The sequence below is a fragment of the Poecilia mexicana genome, unplaced genomic scaffold (assembly GCF_051168715.1).
Source record: "Poecilia mexicana isolate PSO_F unplaced genomic scaffold, ASM5116871v1 scaffold_12, whole genome shotgun sequence".
NCBI lineage: Eukaryota > Metazoa > Chordata > Actinopteri > Cyprinodontiformes > Poeciliidae > Poecilia > Poecilia mexicana.
This window is the reverse complement of record NW_028263381.1, coordinates 27080098-27101003: the sequence shown is the minus strand read 5'-3', so window position 1 is coordinate 27101003 and position 20906 is coordinate 27080098. Positions and strand designations below refer to the sequence as shown.

At 46.5% G+C, this 20906-nt stretch overlaps 2 protein-coding genes across 4 annotated transcripts; both read right to left on the bottom strand.

Moving 5' to 3' along the window:
• Positions 1–69: 69 nt before the first annotated feature.
• On the bottom strand, positions 70–9748 carry dqx1 (DEAQ box RNA-dependent ATPase 1). Of its 3 annotated transcripts, none has more exons than XM_088011240.1 (12): positions 9463–9748; positions 7213–7526; positions 6198–6391; positions 5510–5906; positions 4701–4982; positions 4524–4623; positions 4299–4457; positions 4046–4237; positions 2775–2900; positions 2507–2697; positions 2231–2442; positions 70–688 (listed from the first exon to the last, which is right to left on the bottom strand). In XM_088011240.1, exons 1-12 carry the CDS (start codon positions 9617–9619, stop codon positions 499–501), a joined length of 2514 nt encoding a protein of 837 aa, XP_087867366.1. In that variant the 5' UTR covers positions 9620–9748; the 3' UTR covers positions 70–498. The 3 variants fall into 3 exon arrangements, with proteins under 3 accessions (XP_087867366.1, XP_087867365.1, XP_014857825.2); XM_088011239.1 differs by having other exon boundaries at positions 9489–9627; XM_015002339.2 differs by having other exon boundaries at positions 9473–9607.
• An 836-nt stretch (positions 9749–10584) lies between these two features.
• On the bottom strand, positions 10585–19449 carry thnsl2 (threonine synthase-like 2). The gene is made up of 9 exons (XM_088011245.1): positions 19429–19449; positions 15735–15958; positions 14501–14695; positions 14229–14381; positions 13867–14130; positions 12959–13107; positions 12237–12362; positions 11999–12153; positions 10585–11034 (listed from the first exon to the last, which is right to left on the bottom strand). The coding sequence occupies exons 2-9, from the start codon at positions 15955–15957 to the stop codon at positions 10800–10802; spliced, it is 1500 nt and encodes a 499-aa protein (XP_087867371.1). The 5' UTR covers position 15958; positions 19429–19449; the 3' UTR covers positions 10585–10799.
• Positions 19450–20906: the final 1457 nt, after the last annotated feature.

Genomic DNA, 20906 nt, shown 5'->3' with positions numbered 1-20906 from the left:
AGAGGATGAATTTACCTCCTGATCCAGTTCATGGTTTTTCCTTCAGAAGCACAAATATTCATAAAAATGTTCATATTTCAAACATGATCATTTTATTTATACTGCTAATAAAAACAACAGAGACAGGAAACGGCGTAAAGCCAGACAGCAGACTGTTTGAAAACTGTGATAATCTCAGTAAACCTCGGTTTCGTCTGCATAGAGAGGAAGTCTGACAGGAAACAGAACCTCAGCGAACCCATTCAGGTTCTGGATGAACTGAAAAAAACGTCACTTCCTGTTTTACATTAAACAGACCAACAACAGAAACACCGAAACCTCATTAAATAAGTTTAAAATCTTAAATTAAAACAGGAAATAGAAAATAATTAGTGAATGTTCTTCAGCAGCTGCATACGGAGTCAAACTCCTGGATTAGTTTTTATTCCAGCAGAAGTTCAGATTAAAGTTCAGATTAAACCTGATTACAGAACCAGAAGAAGCCCCGCCCCCCCCGTCTCATTGGACGACGCACAGCTCAGTGCTGGACTGATTGTGAGTCTCGGCCGCTGTGTCGTTCCGAGTCCTGTCTCCTGAGTCCGCCTGGCCTGCAGGGGGCGCTGCGCTCTGCCGCAGCTCCATCAGCAGCTCCTTCCCGTCGCTCGCCGGCAGGTTTCCCAGGAAGTACTGAGGTGCCAACTCCACCAGCCTGCAGAGACAAAACAGAGAAACGGTAAACTAAAAGAGTGAACAAAACAGAAACTGACCTTAAAATTAAAATCCACGTCTCTGAAACATTTAGGGTTATGTTGATGTTCTCAGATTTATTATATTTTCATGGTAAACTATCGCAGTCAGGATTTTTGCTTTAACACAAATTTAAACTAACCTGTTTCCTTTCTGGTAGAAAATGGATTGATGAGGACAAATATAGAGATTAGACAACAGACAGTAAAAACTGACCATTACTGCTCTGGCATTAGCATGCTAATGATCAAACTAGCACGCTAATGATCAAGCTAGCATGCTAACGATCAAACTAGCACGCTAATGCTCAAACTAGCACGCTAACGATCAAGCTAGCATGCTAATGATCAAACTAGCACGCTAATGATCAAACTAGCACGCTAATGATCAAACTAGCATGCTAACGATCAAACTAGCACGCTAATGATCAAACTAGCACGCTAATGATCAACCTAGCATGCTAACGATCAAACTAGCACGCTAATGATCAAGCTAGCATGCTAACGATCAAACTAGCACGCTAATGATCAAGCTAGCATGCTAACGATCAAACTAGCACGCTAATGATCAAGCTAGCATGCTAACGATCAAACTAGCACGCTAATGATCAAACTAGCACGCTAATGATCAAACTAGCAGGCTAATGATCAAACTAGCACGCTAACGCTGACATCTGTAGATAATTATGTTAATATTTTGGCTCATTTGTCTGACAGGACAAGTTTACAGTTTTAATCTACGTCTGTTTCTGCAGAGACGCAACAGATTCAATCAGACTGGTAGAGGGGATAAAAAAATTATTATATTTATTCTTATTTTGGAAAAAGTTAAATAAGAATATTAAAACACATGTTGGCCGAACAGTTGGAGGTGATTTGATCACGATGGAAAACGGAAGGAAAAAAGAGACGGATCCGTTTATAGGACAGTAAAGAGTCGAGGTTCTGTAAATCGGTGTTGGTCCGCCGGCGCTCAGAGCAGAAATCAGTTTCTATGAAGTAAAGTTATCTTTGGACGTTTAGAAACATTTAAATCTGCATTTCCTGTAGTGGCCACCTGATGGCGCTGCTGGTGATAAATCAACCCAAACTGACCTGAAGAACCTGAGTGTCCGTCTCTTTAAGAACTCATTCTGCCTCTGATTGGAGTTTTATCAATAAAGTAGCTTTGAAATGATCAATTACAGTAATCGATTTATGACGAATCGATTATTGAAAGAAAGTAGTTGATTAATCATTAACTGCAGAATACAGAATCTAAAAAGGCCATTTACTGAAAGATCAACACAGTCAGAGCCGTAAGGAAGCCAAAACTAAACAATATGTAAACATTTTGCATATAATTACTGATCAGATTAACAGATTAATCATCAGATTAACAGATTAATCATCAGATTAACAGATTAATCATCAGATTAACTGACAGAATAATCTCTACATTAATCTGTAGCTCCGTCTCTGTCGTGTTTCTGGGAGGAATAAAGTTGGCAGAGACTCAGACTCACATCTGGGGGTGAACCTCGGAGGCGATGCGGATGCAGTTGTCCCGGGAAACGGTGAACTCGTGGTAGAGGACCCAGCTGGGAGGACTGGGAGGACTGGGAGGTGAACTGGGAGGCGGCTGCCGGCAGCGGTAGGAGGAGAACGGGTGGAGGTGAGCGACGTGGCGATGGGTCAGCAGGAGGTAGTTACCGGACCCGTCCACATCGTGAGCCACCTGAGGAAGAGGAGGAGGTCAGGGAGGTGATGAAGGGGGCGGGGCTTCTGAAGGCTGTACTCACTTTGAGGAAGAAGCCTGAGATGAGGGCGCGTTTGATGTTGGTGCAGTTGTCCTGGCAACCGAAGGCGGGCGGGGAAACAGGAAGCTCTATCCTCTGCATGACCTCCAGAAGCTCCGCCCTGATGACCCTGGCCAGCCGTAGCGCCGCGTGGCTCAGGAAGGTGGCGCCGCACCACGCCTCGTCCTCGTTATCTGTGGGGACGACGGAGGGACGTCAGGAGACGGAGACACGGGGGACAGAGGACCTGAGGACCGGCGGCGGGACGCACGCTGCAGAAAGGCGTTGTAGACGTTGATGAGGGTCAGGTGATCGCCCTCTGGGTGCAGCAGGGGGCGCCAGGCGGAGACCGCAGCTTCCTGTCTGCTGGGGTCCGGGGACAGGAAGCAGGAAGGAGCTGGAACAGAAACAGTTCAGTCAGAGACGGACGGACGGTTCAGTCTTAGTAGTCCAGCTTGCTTCCTTCCTTCCTTCCTTCCTTCCTTCCTTCCTTCCTTCCTTCCTTCCTTCCGGTTTTATTCATTTTATCCAGAGGGGGGCACACTTCTACTAAAGCGCTATTAGCTCATTTTTCATCTTAGCATCCCTTGAGTTAATTTTAATCAGATACATTTTAAAGTGCTAATTTACTAAATACCTGGTTAGTGTGTAGCATGTAGCATTAGCTTCCCTTAATACTAAAGCACTATAGCATTAGCTTATGCTAAATACCTTGTTGGTGTAGTGATTTAGCGTTAGCATAACTGATATTTAAGACAAACTCTTCAGAGTTAGAGGTGCTAGCTGTTTCGTTAGCTGTGCTAGCTGTTTCGTTAGCGGTGCTAGCTGTTTCGCTAGCGGTGCTAGCTGTTTCGTTAGCTGTGCTAGCTGTTTCGTTAGCTGTGCTAGCTGTTTCGCTAGCAGTGCTAGCTGTTTCGTTAGCTGTGCTAGCTGTTTAGTTAGCTGTGCTAGCTGTTTTGTTAGCGGTGCTAGCTCTTTAGTTAGCGGTGCTAGCTGTTTCGTTAGCTGTGCTAGCTGTTTAGTTAGCTGTGCTAGCTGTTTCGTTAGCGGTGCTAGCTCTTTAGTTAGCGGTGCTAGCTGTTTCGTTAGCTGTGCTAGCTGTTTCGTTAGCTGTGCTAGCTGTTTCGTTAGCGGTGCTAGCTGTTTCGTTAGCGGTGCTAGCTGTTTCGTTAGCGGTGCTAGCTGTTTCGCTAGCGGTGCTAGCTGTTTCGTTAGCTGTGCTAGCTGTTTCGTTAGCTGTGCTAGCTGTTTCGTTAGCGGTGCTAGCTCTTTAGTTAGCGGTGCTAGCTGTTTCGTTAGCTGTGCTAGCTGTTTCGTTAGCGGTGCTAGCTCTTTAGTTAGCGGTGCTAGCTGTTTCATTAGCTGTGCTAGCTGTTTCGTTAGCTGTGCTAGCTGTTTCGTTAGCGGTGCTAGCTCTTTAGTTAGCGGTGCTAGCCATCTCGTTCCTTCTTCCCTCCCCATCCCAACACCATAGACAGCAGACTCCATCAGTCTACAGACCGACTCAGGATCTCTGCAGACCTCCATCCTGTTCTTCCTCACCTGTCAGCATGGCGGCGATGGTGAGCAGCTCCTCCACGCAGTCGTACTCGCAGGCGGCGATTAGCGCCTTAGCTAGCGGCGGCTCCAGCGGCAGCTCCGACATGATGATCCCGACCTCCGACAGATTCCCGTCGTCGTCCAGAGCAGCCAGGTAGTCCAGGTCCTCCAGGGCCTGCATGAGCGACTCAGGAGCTGCAGGGACAGAGGCATCAGAACCGGGACCGGGACCGGGACCAGGATCAGCAGGCGGTACCTGGCCGGTCCAGGAACTTGCACTGGCCCATGTCTGCGATGTCGAGCCTCTTCAGCAGCAGAACCAGGTGGCTCAGGTTCTCCTCGGTGACTCTGGGCCCGCGGGCCTCCGCCATGCCGGACTCGTACCGGGCCTGGGAGTACAGCCGCAGACACAGCCCTACACAGGGGGACACACCATCAGGAAACCTGCCCGGTCCACCAGAACCAGAACCAGTGGCCCTACCAGGCAGCCGGCTGTTGACCCGCTGGGTCCTCATGTCCGCCTGGTGCCGGCTGATGCTCCTCAGGACCTGGGAGTTGGCCCGTATCTGAGGGTTGTAAACCTGGAAGCAGCACAGAGAGAAGCGTCTGGTTCAGAACCGACCCGACCCAGATCCCAGGGTTCTCCTCCAGAACTCACCGTCTTCAGCTGCAGACCCGTGTCCACCACGTATCGGACCCCCTGCAGGGAGAACGACGCCTCTCCCAGCGTGTCGCTGAGGATCACCTTCCTCCGGACGCCGCTGGCCGCAGCGCCCTCAGACGGGTCGCCGTCCTTCGGCTCGGCGCCGGGTCCGGACTCGTAGACCCGCTGGGCCAGGCCGGCCAGTCCGGAGTGGAGCGGGAGGAACCGGAGCGAACCGAGCTGAGGACTCAGAGCCAGAGACTCCTTCTGCAGCAGAACCAGACACTCCTCCACCTCCTGCACCGAGTCAAGAAACCGGGTCAACCCAAACATTTTAGAACTTCCTTTAGATCTCCTGCAGCCTCATTACTGCCCCCGGTGGCCAGCAGAGGTAACAGCAGATGGCTAACATCCTGAGCTCCTAGCTAGCGCCACTTCCTGCTTCCTGGACAGGAAACTAACGGGTTAAACCTTCAGGTCCCTTTGGGTCGCTGCTCTTTGTGTTCAAACTGCAGCAGAACCGGGTCAGTCGGACCGGTTCCCCTTTGTTTAGAGCACAAAACCAACAGAACCGGCGGATCGCTGACAGCTCTCAGGTTTCACCTTTACTGGGTCACAGCAGCTGATTTACCAGAAGAAGAAACTAATTCATGAATAATGAATGAATGTAAAATTTCATTAATATCTCAGCATGTTTAATATCTCAGTATGTTTAATATCTCGGTATGTTTAATATCTCGGTATGTTTAATATCTCAGTATGTTTAATATCTCAGTATGTTTAATATCTCAGCATGTTTTATATATAATCTCCATCTCGTCTACCTGGGCGTCGGCCAGGAACACCATCATGTCTCCCTCCTCTCCTCTGCGGTGCAGGTCCAGCACCATGTGGCAGGCGGCCGACACCGGCTCCTTCCCAGAGGAAAGCTCCCGGTACATCACCTCCACCTGGTGGTGCGGGGGCCGTTCGGGGCCGTCCGGGGCCAGGTGTGGGACGGCGGGGCCCAGGAAGGCGGCGAGGCGCGGCGCCAGCGTCGGGTGGGCGAGGAGGACGACCCTGAAGCCGTCGGGTCGCTGGCGGCAGACGTCACACAGCAGGCCCAGCAGCACGTCGGTGGGAACGGTTCGCTCCTGCAGCTCGTCCAGAACCACCAGGTGGTACTGCCGCAGCAACGGGTCCGACATCATTTCCTCCAGCAGCAGGGAGTCGCTGACGAACCTGCAGGGGGAAGAGAGAGAGGATTAACCTGATGGGATTCAAACCAACAACTTAAAGGGCCAGTACAGGGGCATTCTGTGTTTTCCAGACCAAATCTAAAACATAAACGGAGATAAACTGATTCCTTGCTGTGAACTCATTCACATTAGAAACATTTTCTCTGGTTGGTGCGGATCGTTGTTAAGCTGGACGTGACTCTGATCTGCAGTTTAAAACAACCCGATTGGCTGTTTGGCAGAACAACCTGATCTCATATTATCATCAGGCTGACCGTCCTCCCGGCCTCCTCACCTGAGCAGGGTGTCAGGTGTGCAGCTGTCGTCATGTGACACCCGGTATCCGACCTCCAGGCCCAGACTCAGGTCCATCTCGTCGGCCACGCGCAGCGCCAGGCTCAGTGCCGCCTCTGGGTGCGGCTGGGAGCAGCAGACCAGGCCGTGGGAAAACTCAAAGGACAGGGCGAACTCCACGCACCACTGGGCCACCTGCAGAGAGGGGGCGCCGCTGAGCACAGAGCAGGAGCATTAAACTTCCTGCTCCTGATCAGACCTGGACAAACATCCAGGAATAAAAACGTTTTCATCCAGAAACCAAACAAACATCAGATCCTGGAGAACAGAGTCAATATTTGATCAGAGATCAAGCAGCGGGCGCGGTCACCATGGCAACAGACAGCAGCTCCAGACCAGCAGGCCGACCTCAGTGACCTCACACTGAGCAGCCTGGGGTCAAAGGTGAAGCTGGAAGGAGGGCAGGGCGTCTCTGGCTGAATGGAGCTTCAGGTTACAGCAGGGAGTAAATTCAATCCTGACATCCATTAGGCTGAAGGGAGAGGCGTTACCATGGCAACCAGCAGGACGGGAGTCAGACAGGTGAAACCTCTGCTGGTCTGAAAACTACAACAGGTTGAAATACAGGGAACTGAGTCACTTCCCTAAACTTTGTCATAAACTGTTTGGAAACTATAACTAATTATTCTTCATGGTTCTGATCCATAAAAAGGTCCAATCAGCAGCAACTATTCCAACTAAAACTTCCCACAATGAATCCAGGAACTAGCCGTGGGAACGCTAGCTAAAGGCTAGCTCCAACAACACTAAGTATTAGATATGCTAATGCTAAATGCTAACAAGGTATTCATCTTTCTTCTCAGTTCGGTTTCCAGATCCTGATTGGTTCCTCGTGTCTTCATCTTAACTCAGGCTGCTTCATCAGAAAAACACCGTTGCCATGACGATATGCATCTCTCTACAGAGCTAACGTGGCTAGCCTTTCCTGCTAACCAGCAGCGCTTCCTCCTGGTTACCTGTGTGCTCTTCCCGGCTCCACTGGGCGCGCTCAGCAGCACCATGCTGTGGCTCTCCAGGTGCTCCAGGAAGCTCTGGCGCAGCCGCCACACCGGCAGCCGCCGCCGCTCCTCCAGCAGGGCGTAGTAGCGCGAGGAGAAGGGCAGGCCGTCGTACGGGTTGACCTCCAGGTCGCCCAGGCCTTCCTCCTCACCGTCATCATCGTCCAGATCCCCGGACAGCAGGGACGAGACGGACAGCGAGTCCAGAGCTGAGGGGGCGGAGCCACAGGGCCGCGGCGATGACATCATCAGTTCACGGGGAAGGAGCCTACCTGCAGAGGAGGAGAGGAGGACTGATGGAGGACAAACTGTCGTCATGGCAACATGAACCAACAGATTCATCAAGACTTTCATCAGACAAGAAATTCATCCAGAACCATCCAAGTCAGAACCAATCAGAGGGGAAATCTAGTCAGAGTGGGCGTGTCTCTCTGCACTCTGGGCTCTGATTGGTCAGAAACCAGGAAGTTCTGGTCAGTCCAGTCAGAGCTGCTGGGTCAGAGGTCATGACCTTTACAGCCCTAAGGGTCATTTTACCTTCAGTTCAGATGAATAAATTCATTTAGAAACAAGAGAAACAGAAAAACCTGTTTTAATAACATCTTTTCTAAGACGTGTTCATGTTTTTAAATTAAATGATTTTACTTTTAGATTTATACGTTTCCTTCGATGGAACATTTCATTTTTTTTTATAGAAATTATGTAAAAAAAACAATTAGTTTGCAAGTTTTTGTTAACTTCATAACAACAGAATATTCCTCCTGCTGTCAGCGTCTTTCTGTGTGTCAATATTTTGATCATGTTGAAGGAAATCTGGATGTTTTATTACGTTGATTCATTATTGACCCTGACAGCAGGAAGCTGATCCCTCTGCTCTCCTGCAGGGGGCGACATGGAGCAGGACTCCATCTGAGGGTTCCAGTCGGTCCAGAGTTCAGGCCTGCAGCTCGGACCAGGACCAGGACCAGAACCAGGATCAGAGCCAGAGCCAGGACCAGAACCAGAACCAGAACAGGACCAGGACCAGGACCAGACCAGGACCCGGACCAGGCTGGTATGTCTGGTCTGATGATTCTCTGGAGACGAACAAGTTTCCAGAAACATCTGAGCTCAGATGAACGGAGACACTAAAGTTCTTCATCAGGTCCGGTTCTGGTCTGAGGAAATCAGTGAAACTTAGATCATCGTTAGGGAAACTCTGGGTCGCTGTGGGGAATGAAACCGGGTCACTAAACCCGTCTAAGAAAAACAGAAATGAAAACTGACAGAATCCAAACGGTGAGGGTTCTCTCTGGTTCTGCAGCCGTTTCTACAGAACCACAAAGAACCGAGTCCAGAGAATCTGCAGAATAATCCAGAAAACACAAGAATTAAATCCTGAAACTGTAGTTAAATCCTGAAACTGTAGAATAAAATCCAGTCCATAACTCCAGACTGGACCCAAAGGAGCTGCTGGTTCTGACAGAACTGGGTCAGAACATTTCTACATGATGTCATAACTCAGATCATCCAGTTTCATCAGGTGGTGATGCTGCGGCTGGAAGGCTCTGCAGTAGCAGTCTGTGCACCAGCCCATCTACAGAGGCCTCTGACTGAAGACTGAGTTTTCCATCTGTCCCAACAGACCAACATCCAGGCAGCAGAAACACCAACATGTCCTCAATGACATCATCAGCTGTTAGCATCTCTGCTAATCCTCCTCCTTTGCTTTTGCTGCTCCTCTTTAAACCTCTACCTGAGTGAGACGGTTTGGGGTCGTAGTTCAATTATTTAAGGTTTTGAGATGCTAATCAGCTGCTACCAGGATACCTTGTTGCCACGGTTACGCATCATTACCGTCTGAGGCAACAGAAGAACAGTCTGGTTATAATGTTTTGCCTGGTTTAGAGTACTGGATTAGTGTGACGTGGATGCTTCAGGAGGTCAAAGGTCACCTGGTCTGAGTGACCAAAGGGCGGAGCCACATCACCACAGCCAGACCGTCAGGTCCAGGTGACCATCCTCCATAAATGAGAAGTTAAAATGTCCCTGCGGTCTTTGAACGCAACAGCATTTAGAGGCTTTTTAGCTTTCAGGAGTAAACAGTTAATATTCAGCCAGAAGCAGCGAGTCAGCTGACGGTCACACCAGCTCCAGTTAACCAGGAAGAACCAGAAATAACCAGAATAACCTAAAGAATAAGCAGAAGTACCCGGGTAACCTGTCCGCCCGCCCCTACCTGCTCTGAGTCATACCGGGAGACAGGTGAGGAAACCCGGGGAGACGCTCCACCTTCAGCCCGCTGCTGCTGTCGTGTCAGTCCGCTCGGAACATACCGAACACCAGCTGGAAAAGAACCGCGACAGGAGGCAGAAAGGGCGGGCATCCGCTCCCCGAGCGTCCCTGAGGATCCTGGCCGCTCCCGGTGCTTCAGCTGACGGCTCCCAGAGACAACAACAGGCGGAGGAGGAGTCCGGCTGCTTCAGCGACCAGCCGCCATGTTGGCTCTGCGCTGCCAAAGCCCGCGATGCGTTCAGGTGTCCTCGGACACCGCAGTGACGGAACCGAAACGCACGGAGCGCTTGAAGGGACACCTCACCAACAATTATTTCAGTAAAATCAAATAGATGTTTACTCAACAACAAAAACATTTAACTTTAGTTTTGAATAAATTATTTAAATGTTCTAGTTTTCAGGAAGAGTCGGGTCGGTTAGCTTTTCTGCCACAATGATACTAAGTTTGCCTCCGACATTAAAATGTGTTGTTTGAGCATTGTAAAGTGAAAAAGACAAAAACTTAAAACAGAAATCCTGTGGAAATACTTTTTCACAGCTCTGACAGACAGACAGTAGCTGACAGGGGTGTGCAAAGACATTTTGGGGGCAGGTGCTCCAGTGGAGAAAAAAGGCACCATGTGCAGCACATGGAACCGCCGGTTCACTCAGTTAGTGTGAGATTTATTACAGGCACAGCATCAACACCATACATAGTGACCGGTTTCAAATCAACAGCCTTTAGCTCCCTGATGCAGGTGTTTGATGATATTCACCTGGAAAGAAACATCAGAATATTTCTAGCATTGATCTGCTGCAGGTTTAGTTTTGATCAGTTTGCTCTGATCATTAGCTGCTCATCATGCTGAGACGCCATGTTGTTAGAAACAACAGAAACAAACAGTTTGGTTTGTTTCTGTAAAGAAATGAGACGGAGTGAAACGTGTTAAACATCCTGACATGTAAGACTGTAAAACAGATTTATTATAAATGTATGGAAATTAATTACATGTAAAAGTTAAAATATTTCTCAACTAAATTATTTCTAATATTTCTATAAAGTAAAAGGAATCAGAATACATTAAAATGATTTTATTTTAAATCAGCTTTTGTTTCTGTTTCTTTGCTTATACAAACATGTAAATTAGTTTAACTCTGCATCATTTGTCCTTCACCTCCAGATCAGTTTAATTAGAGGTTCTGATCAGGTGTTTTATGACATCACAGGTCCAACATGAAGACGTCTTCAGGACAAAGTCCACTGAGGGACAGGAAGTCGTCCATAATCGTCTCTATGGATTCTCAGGGTAACAAACTCCTCCGTTCTTCCTGGTTCTGCTCACAAACTGGATCCAGTCCCTGAGTCGCTCCTCCCAGTCCTTGCACCAGTCTGCACTCCGCTCCAGGTTCTGGTACCGGGTGGGTAACTGGTCCAAAGCCAGCACGGCCTCTGGGGGGTCAAAGGTCAGACCGGCCTTCTCCACCGCCGCCTGAAACTTCGCTGGAGACGCCGTAGCGACGTAGCATCTGCAGCGGTCAGGAGAAACAGGAGAGAGAAAAACGTTCATCTACCTGCAGCAGGCTGGACAGAACCGGGAAGAACCGGACAGAACCGGACAGAACCAGACAGAACCGGGAAGAACCGGACAGAACCAGACAGAACCGGACAGAACCGGGGAGAACCGGACAGAACCGGGAAGAACCGGACAGAACCGGGAAGAACCGGACAGAACCGGGCAGAACCGGACAGAACCAGACAGAACCGGACAGAACCGGACAGAACCGGACAGAACCGGGCAGAACCGGACAGAACCAGACAGAACCGGACAGAACCGGACAGAACCGGGGAGAACCGGACAGAACCGGGAAGAACCGGACAGAACCGGGCAGAACCGGACAGAACCGGACAGAACCGGACAGAACCGGGGAGAACCGGACAGAACCGGGAAGAACCGGACAGAACCGGGAAGAACCGGACAGAACCGGGCAGAACCGGACAGAACCAGACAGGACCGGGCAGAACCGGGAAGAACCGGACAGGACCGGACAGAACCAGACAGGACCGGACAGAACTCTGATCTAATAAATGTTTTTATTTCAAAGCACTTAAACTTTTATTTTAAATAAAAATGTTTTAATATTTTATTTTCATATTTTACTATATTGCAACAAAAAATAGATTAAATCAATTTTATAAATATTTTAAAAGAAGTGACGTTAGGCAGAATTAAAAGTGTGAACAGTTCAATTAAAAAATTGGAAATAAAATGTTTAAAGCAGCTTAAAGTAAATTAAAAAATTCTCGAAGTGACGTAAAATAAACGAGTGACCCAAAATGAAGTAAAAAAGAAATAAAACTGATAAATTAATTCAGATAAAATGTTCCTTTAAAAATAATAAAATATTTAAAAACAAAATAAAATAAAACAAATAGTCAAATAAAACTGATAACTCAAAATAAAAGCGTCAGAGCGAGGAGCCCCTCCCCGACCTGTTTCTGGCGGCGCTGTGGGTTCTGTTGTAGTGGTGCCAGACGGCCACGGCCGTGTGGGGACACAGCAGGTACCGGTTCTGCTCCCAGCACCGCCTCATGGTCTCCAGGATCCCCGGGTCGCTCACGGCGCCGGTCACCAGAACCTCGGCCAGCTGGGAGAACCACAGAGGAGACGGTTACTGCCGCTGCCGGTCCGGTCTGGCCGGCCGGACTCGGGGTTCTGCAGGACCGGTACCAGTCTGCGCTGGTTCTCTGGCAGCCGGAGGCGATGGGAGTGCTGGAACTCCTCCATCATGGTTTTCACGGCGGCACCGTCCCGGTCCAGCAGCAGCCAGAAGACCCGCTCCATGTTGTACGGGTCCTGAGGAACAGAACCAGAACCAAGATGGCTTCCAGGAAACAGCAACCAAACTTCAACCTGAGAAAATCTGTTTAAATCTGTTCATGTAACATTTAATTCTCTGAAACAAAACTAAAGATATTTAAACAATAAAATTCATAAATATTGTGAACACAGACAAGAACTACAATAAATAAATGTAATAGAAAGTTTTACTGTATTTTATTCCTGTTTTGCTGCCATTCTAATCTGTTTTTATCTAGAATCTTTTCTGATTTTAGCCTAAATTAAATTAGATAAATAAAGTTAAATAAATGAAATACAAAACAAATAATATGCAAAATAAATTAATGAATAAATTATAGAATAATAAAAAAAACATTGTGAATGAAAATAAGAGAAATTCAACAATTGCAAAAAAATAGAAATACTTTCAAAATAAATGAAGGAAAATAAAATGTTTAAAGTCAAAGATGAAACATATATTAAATAGTTAATGATAAAATATTAGAATATAATTTATTTGTTTCAGGTTAAAAGAAAAGTTTCTGCTCAGCCCGATTATCTGAGCCTGTAAAGAACCCAGTTGGTTCTGGTTCTGGTTCTGAGCCGTCTACCTGAATGTCTATGGCCGGGGCCAGAGTCTGGGTGACGCTGGGCGCCATGGAGAAATCGCCGCTGGTTACCGTCCGATGCACGATGTCGTTAGCATTCACCATAGCAACCAGCTTCAGCGGCAGGCCCATCCGGACGGCGATGAAGGCAGCTGGGAGGAAAAACTACAAACATGGAGGACCGGCTGCAGCTGGGAGGAAAAACTACAAACATGGAGGATCGGCTGCAGCTGGGAGGAAAAACTACAAACATGGAGGACCGGCTGCTGCTCCAGGAGGAAAAACTACAAACGTGGAGGAACGGCTGCTGCTCCAGGAGGAAAAACTACAAACATGGAGGACCAGCTGCAGCTGGGAGGAAAAACTACAAACATGGAGGATCGGCTGCAGCTGGGAGGAAAAACTACAAACATGGAGGATCGGCTGCAGCTGGGAGGAAAAACTACAAACATGGAGGAACGGCTGCAGCTGGGAGGAAAAACTACAAACATGGAGGAACGGCTGCAGCTGGGAGGAAAAACTACAAACATGGAGGAACGGCTGCAGCTGGGAGGAAAAACTACAAACATGGAGGAACAGCTGCAGCTGGGAGGAAAAACTACAAACATGGAGGAACAGCTGCACCTGGGAGGAAAATCAGATTTTAACTGACAATAAAACCATTTAAATGATTCAAAACGGTGAACTACTGAACTCAGCTTCAGCTTGACTTACCCTCATGACATCACAACATGGTGCTGGTGACCCAGTTACTACTGACATGGAGTTTCTAACAGTTTGACAGAGTTAGCTAGAAGTTAACTGGACTATAGACATTAATCCAGGCCCAAAACTACAGGAAACTGATCAATAAATAAAACATGAAATTATCTCAGCAGGAGGTTCTGTTGGTTCTGACACCTTGAACCCACCTGCGATGTTCCCGGCTCCTCCAGTCGGAACCACCACCTCCAGCTCCGGCAGCGGCCCGGGCTCCACCCCAGGCTCCGCCCCCAGGCCAGGCTCCGCCCCCAGGCCGCTCAGCTCCAGGTAGGCGTAGAAGAAGTGCGCCACCTGGATCATGACTCTGGACCAGTTGACGGAGTTGAGGCTCATCAGGCCGTGGGTCCGGACCAGGTTCTGGTCGGCGAACAGGCGGCGGAGGGGCTGGTCGATGTCATCGGAGCTGCCGTCAGCTACAACAGAACCGGGCCGGGTCAGACGGTACCAGAACAGAACCAGACAGTCAGACGGTACCAGGACAGAACCGGGCCGGGTCGGAGGGCGGCCCTACCTGCGAACACGTGGACGTTGTCCTCCAGGCAGGTCGTCATGTGTTTCTCCTGGACCGCCGTGATCCGACCCCGAGGGAAAACCACCAGAACATCCAGACCCGGCAGAGACCGGGCGCTGCGGACGGCAGAACCACCGGTGTCTCCTGAAGTTCCTGAGAGGAGAACCGGGTCAGAGGTCATGACATCAGAACCAGGTCAGAGGTCATGATCACAGAATCGGGTCAGAGGTCATGACATCAGAACCAGGTCAGAGGTCAGGGATGTTTCTTACCAACCAGGACGACGGCTCGGCTGCCGTCTCTCCGCAGGAAGTAGTTCAGGAAGTGGACGGTGCAGCTCATGGCCAGATCTTTGAACGCCAAAGTTTCTCCATGGAAAAGTTCCAGAACCGACAAACCGTCCTTCAGCCGGGCGATCCGGACCGAGTCGGGAACCGAGAACCCAGAGAGAGCTTCAGCTACGAGGGCTGCAGGCAGAAGGAACCGATTCATTCATCCTGACCGAACCAGTTCAGTTCAGTTCAGTTCAGTTCAGTTCAGTTCAGTTCAGTTCAGTTTCCTCTTCAACTCGTTTCTCTTCTTGTTCCTTTGGTCTCAACAAACTGATGGAAAATCTACAAAACTCTTCAGGAATAGAAAACTTTACATTTAAAGTTTGTAGAAGATTCCAGATAAAAACAGATTTAAACCACAGAAGCATCCAGCAGGGGGCGCCGTTACACAGAAACATGTAATAAAGTAAATTTGCTGTTAATGACGTGATAAAATGTTAAACATGTTGGACTTTTATTAGGGACTCATTTAACTAAATGATGTTTTCTGTTCATGTTTCACACATTTTTGTCCAAAATATTCAGAAAACACAGAACATGTGATAAAGTTATTGATTATTGCAACTTCTGATAAATAAATATCTACTTTTATTGAAGCTTTTCTCTCCTCAGTCACATCAGTATCTTTATGTGATTTTGTGGTTTTATCACAAAATCACATAATTATTTGGTTAAAACCTGGAACAGAATTTAATTATGAAATGCTTTAATAACATATTGAACAAACAAGTTTGTATTTTTCCCAAGTAATAAAGTGGAATTATTATAATTTGAAAGCAAAAACATGATATTTTCAGAGGTAGAGCTGAGAAACCATAACAGAAAATAAAAATGCAATTTGAAGAGGAATCTGAAGCTAAAGCATTGATCCAATACTGATACAGAGATTTTAGTAATATCAATATTTTGGATGGATCTGTGCAAAATCTAGCTGTTGGTGCTGCTGGTTTGGTGCTGCTGTGTTGGTGCTGCTGGTTTAGTGCTGCTGGTTTAGTGCTGCTGGTTTGGTGCTGCTGGTTTGGTGCTACTGGTTTGGTGCTGCTGGTTTGGTGCTGCCTGTGTTGGTGCTGCTGGTTTGGTGCTGCTGGTTTGGTGCTGCCTGTGTTGGTGCTGCTGGTTTGGTGCTGCTGGTTTGGTGCTGCTGTGTTGGTGCTGCTGGTTTGGTGCTGCTCACCCTCCAGGTCGTCTCTGGGGATCAGCTCCTCTGGGATGAACCGGGCTGCGACCTCCAGAACCAGCCTCTGGTACCTCAGGCCCTTCCAGCTCCGCAGCGTCTCTGGACTCACTGCAGGCAGCGTCTCCGGCATGAACATCCCTCCATCCGGAGCGAATCCGGAGAACAGAACCTCCCTGAAGTCCCGGTTCTGGACCCCGCCGCGGGTGCTGCAGTACCGCATCCTGTAGAACCGGGTTCAGAACCTCATTAATGAGTCTGCAGCAGTTTTACCTCATTACAGGAAGAGAACCAGCCAATCAGAACCTGCTTTAAAACTTCGGGTTCTGTTGGACAAACAAGTGGCACCACTGCAGAACACAGGAGAAACACTGTTAATTTATACAAGTTTATGTTTTAAACTGACTTTTCAAAGCTTCAGTGTTTTTGTCCCAGAGTTTTAAAAAGCAGCAGCAAAGGAGCCGAACTAGAGGTTCAGGAAATCTGAAAACACAAAACATCATTTGATAAAGTTCCTTCTGAATCAGGAATCCTCATCTGGAAAAGATGAAACTGCATGAAAGGTGACAGATCTCAGAGATTTTAATTCCCAAGTGAAAGAAAAACCAACATGTCGTCACTGATGGTTGTTATGGAGAATTAGTTTCTCTTATTTATACAAACTGAGGTTTGGAAAATGAACCTGTGACTAAAAACCTTTGGTTCAAACAGCTGATCGGTTTTGATCAGGTTACCAATTATATTAATTAGAAATGAATTAAAGTCACAGCTGCTGATAAACGACATTATTTACAACATTTAGGAGAAATTTCTGTTATTTCCTTTTCAACACAAATTTTCTTTACTTTTCAACCAGCAGGAATCAATAACTCAATAATCAATAACTCAATAATCAATAACTAAATAATCAATAACTGAATAATCAATAACTCCCACATTCATTTTTTTAGTATTGTCCTCTGAAAGGGACAAAACCATTATGATGCCAATAATCAATAATTAAATGTTTATGTGTCTGATCGTCTTTGTTTCAGGATCAACAGGAGAATCAGAGGAAGCAGAACCGGTTCTGAACGAAAAGGTCCAAAATAACAAACTGAGCTCAGGACCCACCTGTTCATTTAACCCGACCAACAGAACCTCCCGCTCAGTCCAACAGAACCTCCTGCTCAGTCCAACAGAACCTCCTGCTCAGTCCAACAGAACCTCTTGCTCAGTCCAACAGAACCTCCTGATCCAACAGAACCTCCTGCTCAGTCCAACAGAACCTCCTGATCCAACAGAACCTCCCGCTCAGTCCAACAGAACCTCTTGCTCAGTCCAACAGAACCTCCCGCTCAGTCCAACAGAACCCGTCTCCAGGTGGATCTCAGGTTTAGCCCGAAGACACGCTGAGCAGAACCTTTGAGACGGTAAAAGTTGGACTTTGATCGGTTCAGACTGAACTAACCGGACCAGGAGAAACAAATAAGTTCCTGGTTAAACTCAGAAACTTTAAGATCTGGTGGTTCTGTTGGGTCCAGATCCAGTTGAATCATCTGGAGTTTTTCCATATTTACAGTTTGAGGCATCGTTCTCCAGCCTACATCTGATTTATTAAAATAGAAACAATGCACCAAGATGGCTGATGCTTTTATTTTGAAGTAGTTCATGAGTTTATCCGCCTGCAGTCATGATCGATTATTTGATCCATCTGTGGTTCTGAAATATATATTTTTAAGTTTATCTGATGGGACAGACACACATCGACAAGGACAAACTGAATAAAACATCCATGTTTGCATCGTGGTGCAGCAGCAACAGCTAATTCACAGCACTTCTCCCTAGATGGGCTTTTAAAAGTAACTCTAAAAATTGAAGTGATAATCATTTAAAATAGCACAACATGATGTAAACAAACAGAAAAATGTAAAACATCAAAATGGGTACAGGTCTGTTTTTGACATAACCAGAGTTTTGTTTGATTTTTGAACATATTAAAACTGGTTACAGACTTTAAGTGAACAGGAAGTGAGTCAAACTGCAGATCCTCTCAGACGGAGCATTTGAGCAAAAGTGGGAACCTTACAGCTTCCATCCAAGCTGCTGTGGACATGAGGAGAAGTGAAGGACTCGAGATTCAGGAGTTTACATAACAAACTGTTAATCTACTACCAGATCTAACTGCAACATTTTTAATCTGTTTTTGCTCTTTATGGGTTTCCACTGTGTGAGTTTGGCTTTTGTTTCTTGTGAGTCTCTTGTCCCGTCAGTCCCTGATTTTTCCAGGTGTATTTAATGTCACCTGTTGTCTCCGTCTCTTGTCGGATCCTTGTCAGGTCTTGTCTAGTGTTAGTCGTCTGCCGCCACAGTTGAACTGTAAGTCCTGTGTCGGCTCTCGGAGCATCTTCTCCTGATCAGTCGCTACCAGTGTTAGCTTGATCTCCGCTCGCTGTGCTGCCTGTTTGGTTGGACTGTTGAGCTGCATCCATCATTAAATCGTCATCATTTCAACCTGGGTCTCATCAGCATCTTCCTCTCCACCTCTCAACTGCATATCATGACATTTACATTATAAAATATACCCTGAACATGGCAACTGATAACTGTTATATTAAAATAAAACGGTTTAATATTTGAATAACTAATCATATTAAATATTTATGGTTGTATTTTCTTCATAACTCTCTACATCAGTGGTCCCCAAACTACGGCCCGCGGACCAGATCCGGCCCGCCTCCACATTTGGTTCGGCCCCCTGAACAATACCAGAGAGCATTTAGATTTTTTTTCATATACCGTATTTTCTGGACTATAAGCCGCTACTTTTTTCCTAAGCTTTCAACCATGCAGCTTACAGCCCAGTGCGGCTTATATGTGGATTTTTCTTCAACCACCAGGGGGCTCTTTAGCAGGAAGTGAATTATTGGAAGTCAAAATTGGAAATAAAAGAAGAAAGTGCTCATTAAAACTGAACTGGGTTTTAATAGGGAATTGAAATTTGAGAATGTTGCTGATCAGTTAAACAGCAATGAGGGGAAAAAGAAGATTTTTCGTTTTTTAAATAATACTGGGATCATTATGATAATTTGAGGTGTAGATATTAGGATCCAGTAGATGGCAGTAGTGCAACAATAATGGATGCAGTTCAGTTAAATGTAAATTTGGCAACTTTTTCTTTTTCAACATAATAAATGTGATATTCAGTTGACCTGTTATGACTCAGATGGTGGCTGTCTCTGCTGCTGCTGCATCGCTGTGGAAAACCTGGAGCGGCACAGAAATCTGCGGCTTATAGTCCGGAAAATATGGTATTTATTTCATAAAGTTATTTCTTGGATTTTTTCTGTGAAGAACCCAGAGAGGGTTATTTTATTGACATTTAGGGACTCCTGCAAACGTCACACTTTTCTGTTACAAACTGACTCCGGCCGCCACCAGAGAAGGGAAAAGTTATGTGGCCCTCAGGAAAAGATTTGGGGACCCTGGTCTACATATTCAGCTCAGCGAAACAGCAGACATGAATCCCGCTGGTTGATGTTGATCCGGCTGCAGCCAGCAGGACCCAGACTGGATCAGAACTACAGAAACTATCCAGACTGGGTCAGGTTACCGAACCAGAACCGAACATAGTTCTGTTAATTAGTTCGGTAAGAACTTAGTAGTAGAACTCCGAACTTTAACGGGTCTGGTCTGCTGGTTTGGGTTCGCTTACCTCAGTCTGTCAGCGGTCCACTCCTTCACATTCAGCCGGTGGAAGACCTGGCTAAAGGACCAAACAGGCGGCAGGAGAGGAGTTAATATCATGAGATGTTGTGAACTAAGATTCAGACATATGGCTGAAGTTTGCTGCTGGACCAAGTGGATCATCCTGTTTAACAGGATGCCTGAAACAGGATCCGTCTCAGGCATCCTGTTGCCTGAAACGGAGAACTAACCCCACCAACACGGTGCACCGCTTTCCACGCTGGCTTGTATATGATGCAGAACCTTTGTGACCACGTGGTGTAAACGCGTATTTCCATTGGCTGAAAAAGCAAACAATAAATAAAAACTGGCCAAATAAAATGTATTTGTAAGTATCAACATCTAAAATAAAGTTCTTAAAATTGTACTGAAATATGATGAAAACGTTAAATAAGCACTTTGAGAGAAGAAAAGCTTAAAAATACACTTTTCCATATTTAAGTTGTTAGCTGTGAATCTTCAGTTAAGATTCAACTGCTCAGATATTAAAGCTATGAACCGGAGGTGTGGCTCCAGTCATTATTAATATGATCATGTTTATTCAGCCAATCATTATCATCCATTTATTCAGTGACTCATTCACTTCACTGACCAGAGGATCATAGTTTGTTGGGATGATTGTTTTAATGTCTGGGGTGATTTTAACAAAGGCCTGACGAGCATCAAGTCATAATAAAACCGCATCTTTAGCGTCAAATGTCTCATGAATTATGGTTCACAGGCTCCACTGTTGAAGTGGTTCCACAGTTCAGCTTCTCCTTTTATTACCCCAATTTATTAGTCTGAGTAAGTGAGGGGGGATTTAAGTGTTACGTGTCATTTTCAGGGTTTTCTTTTCTCATTTAGTTATTTATTTTATTCAAAACCTTTATGCCACAGGTGTCAAACTCCAGTCCTCGAGGGCCGCTGTCCTGCAACTTTTAGATGTTCCTCTGCTGCACCAGACCTGAATAGAATAATTAGGTCATTAGCAGGACTCTGGTGAACTTACCTACACAAGGAGGAGGTAATTAAGCCATTTCATTCCAGTGTTTTGTACCTGTGGTACATCTAAAAACTGCAGGACACCGGCCCTCGAGGACTGGAGTTTGACACCCCTGGTTTATGCATTTTATGTTAACTCAGCATCATGTATTAATATTATGGATCAAGTTGACCCTCATATCTCTTACATAAAAATTACAAGGTGGAATGTGAGAGGACTTAGGAAACGAATTAAACTAAAACAGGTTATAAACAGGATTAAACAGCTTAAATCAAAGATTATTTTTCTTCAAGAAACTCATTAAACAGATTATGAGACAGGCACGTGCAGAGGGGGGGCTCTGGGGGGCCTGAGCACCTGCCCCTTTTGCTCCTTGCCCCCAAGTGCCCTTTTGGTCAAACTTGTTTTTTATTATTATTTTCTAAACCCTCTTCTGACACATAATAACATGTACTAAAATT

Bases quoted from the DNA above. Each gene is read 5' to 3' on its own strand.
- dqx1 (XM_088011240.1), bottom strand. From the start codon at position 9,619: ATGCCCGCCCTTTCTGCCTCCTGTCGCGGTTCTTTTCCAGCTGGTGTT. The intron at 6,392-7,212 runs GTAACCAGGAGG...CCCTCTCTGCAG, and splicing joins GAGCCGGGAAGAGCACACAG to GTGGCCCAGTGGTGCGTGGA. The intron at 4,624-4,700 runs GTGAGTTCTGGA...TGCTGCTTCCAG, and splicing joins CGGGTCTGCAGCTGAAGACG to GTTTACAACCCTCAGATACG.
- thnsl2 (XM_088011245.1), bottom strand. From the start codon at position 15,957: ATGCGGTACTGCAGCACCCGCGGCGGGGTCCAGAACCGGGACTTCAGG. The intron at 14,696-15,734 runs GTGAGCAGCACC...TTCTGCCTGCAG, and splicing joins CCCCAGAGACGACCTGGAGG to CCCTCGTAGCTGAAGCTCTC. The intron at 14,382-14,500 runs GTAAGAAACATC...TTCTCCTCTCAG, and splicing joins CCGAGCCGTCGTCCTGGTTG to GAACTTCAGGAGACACCGGT.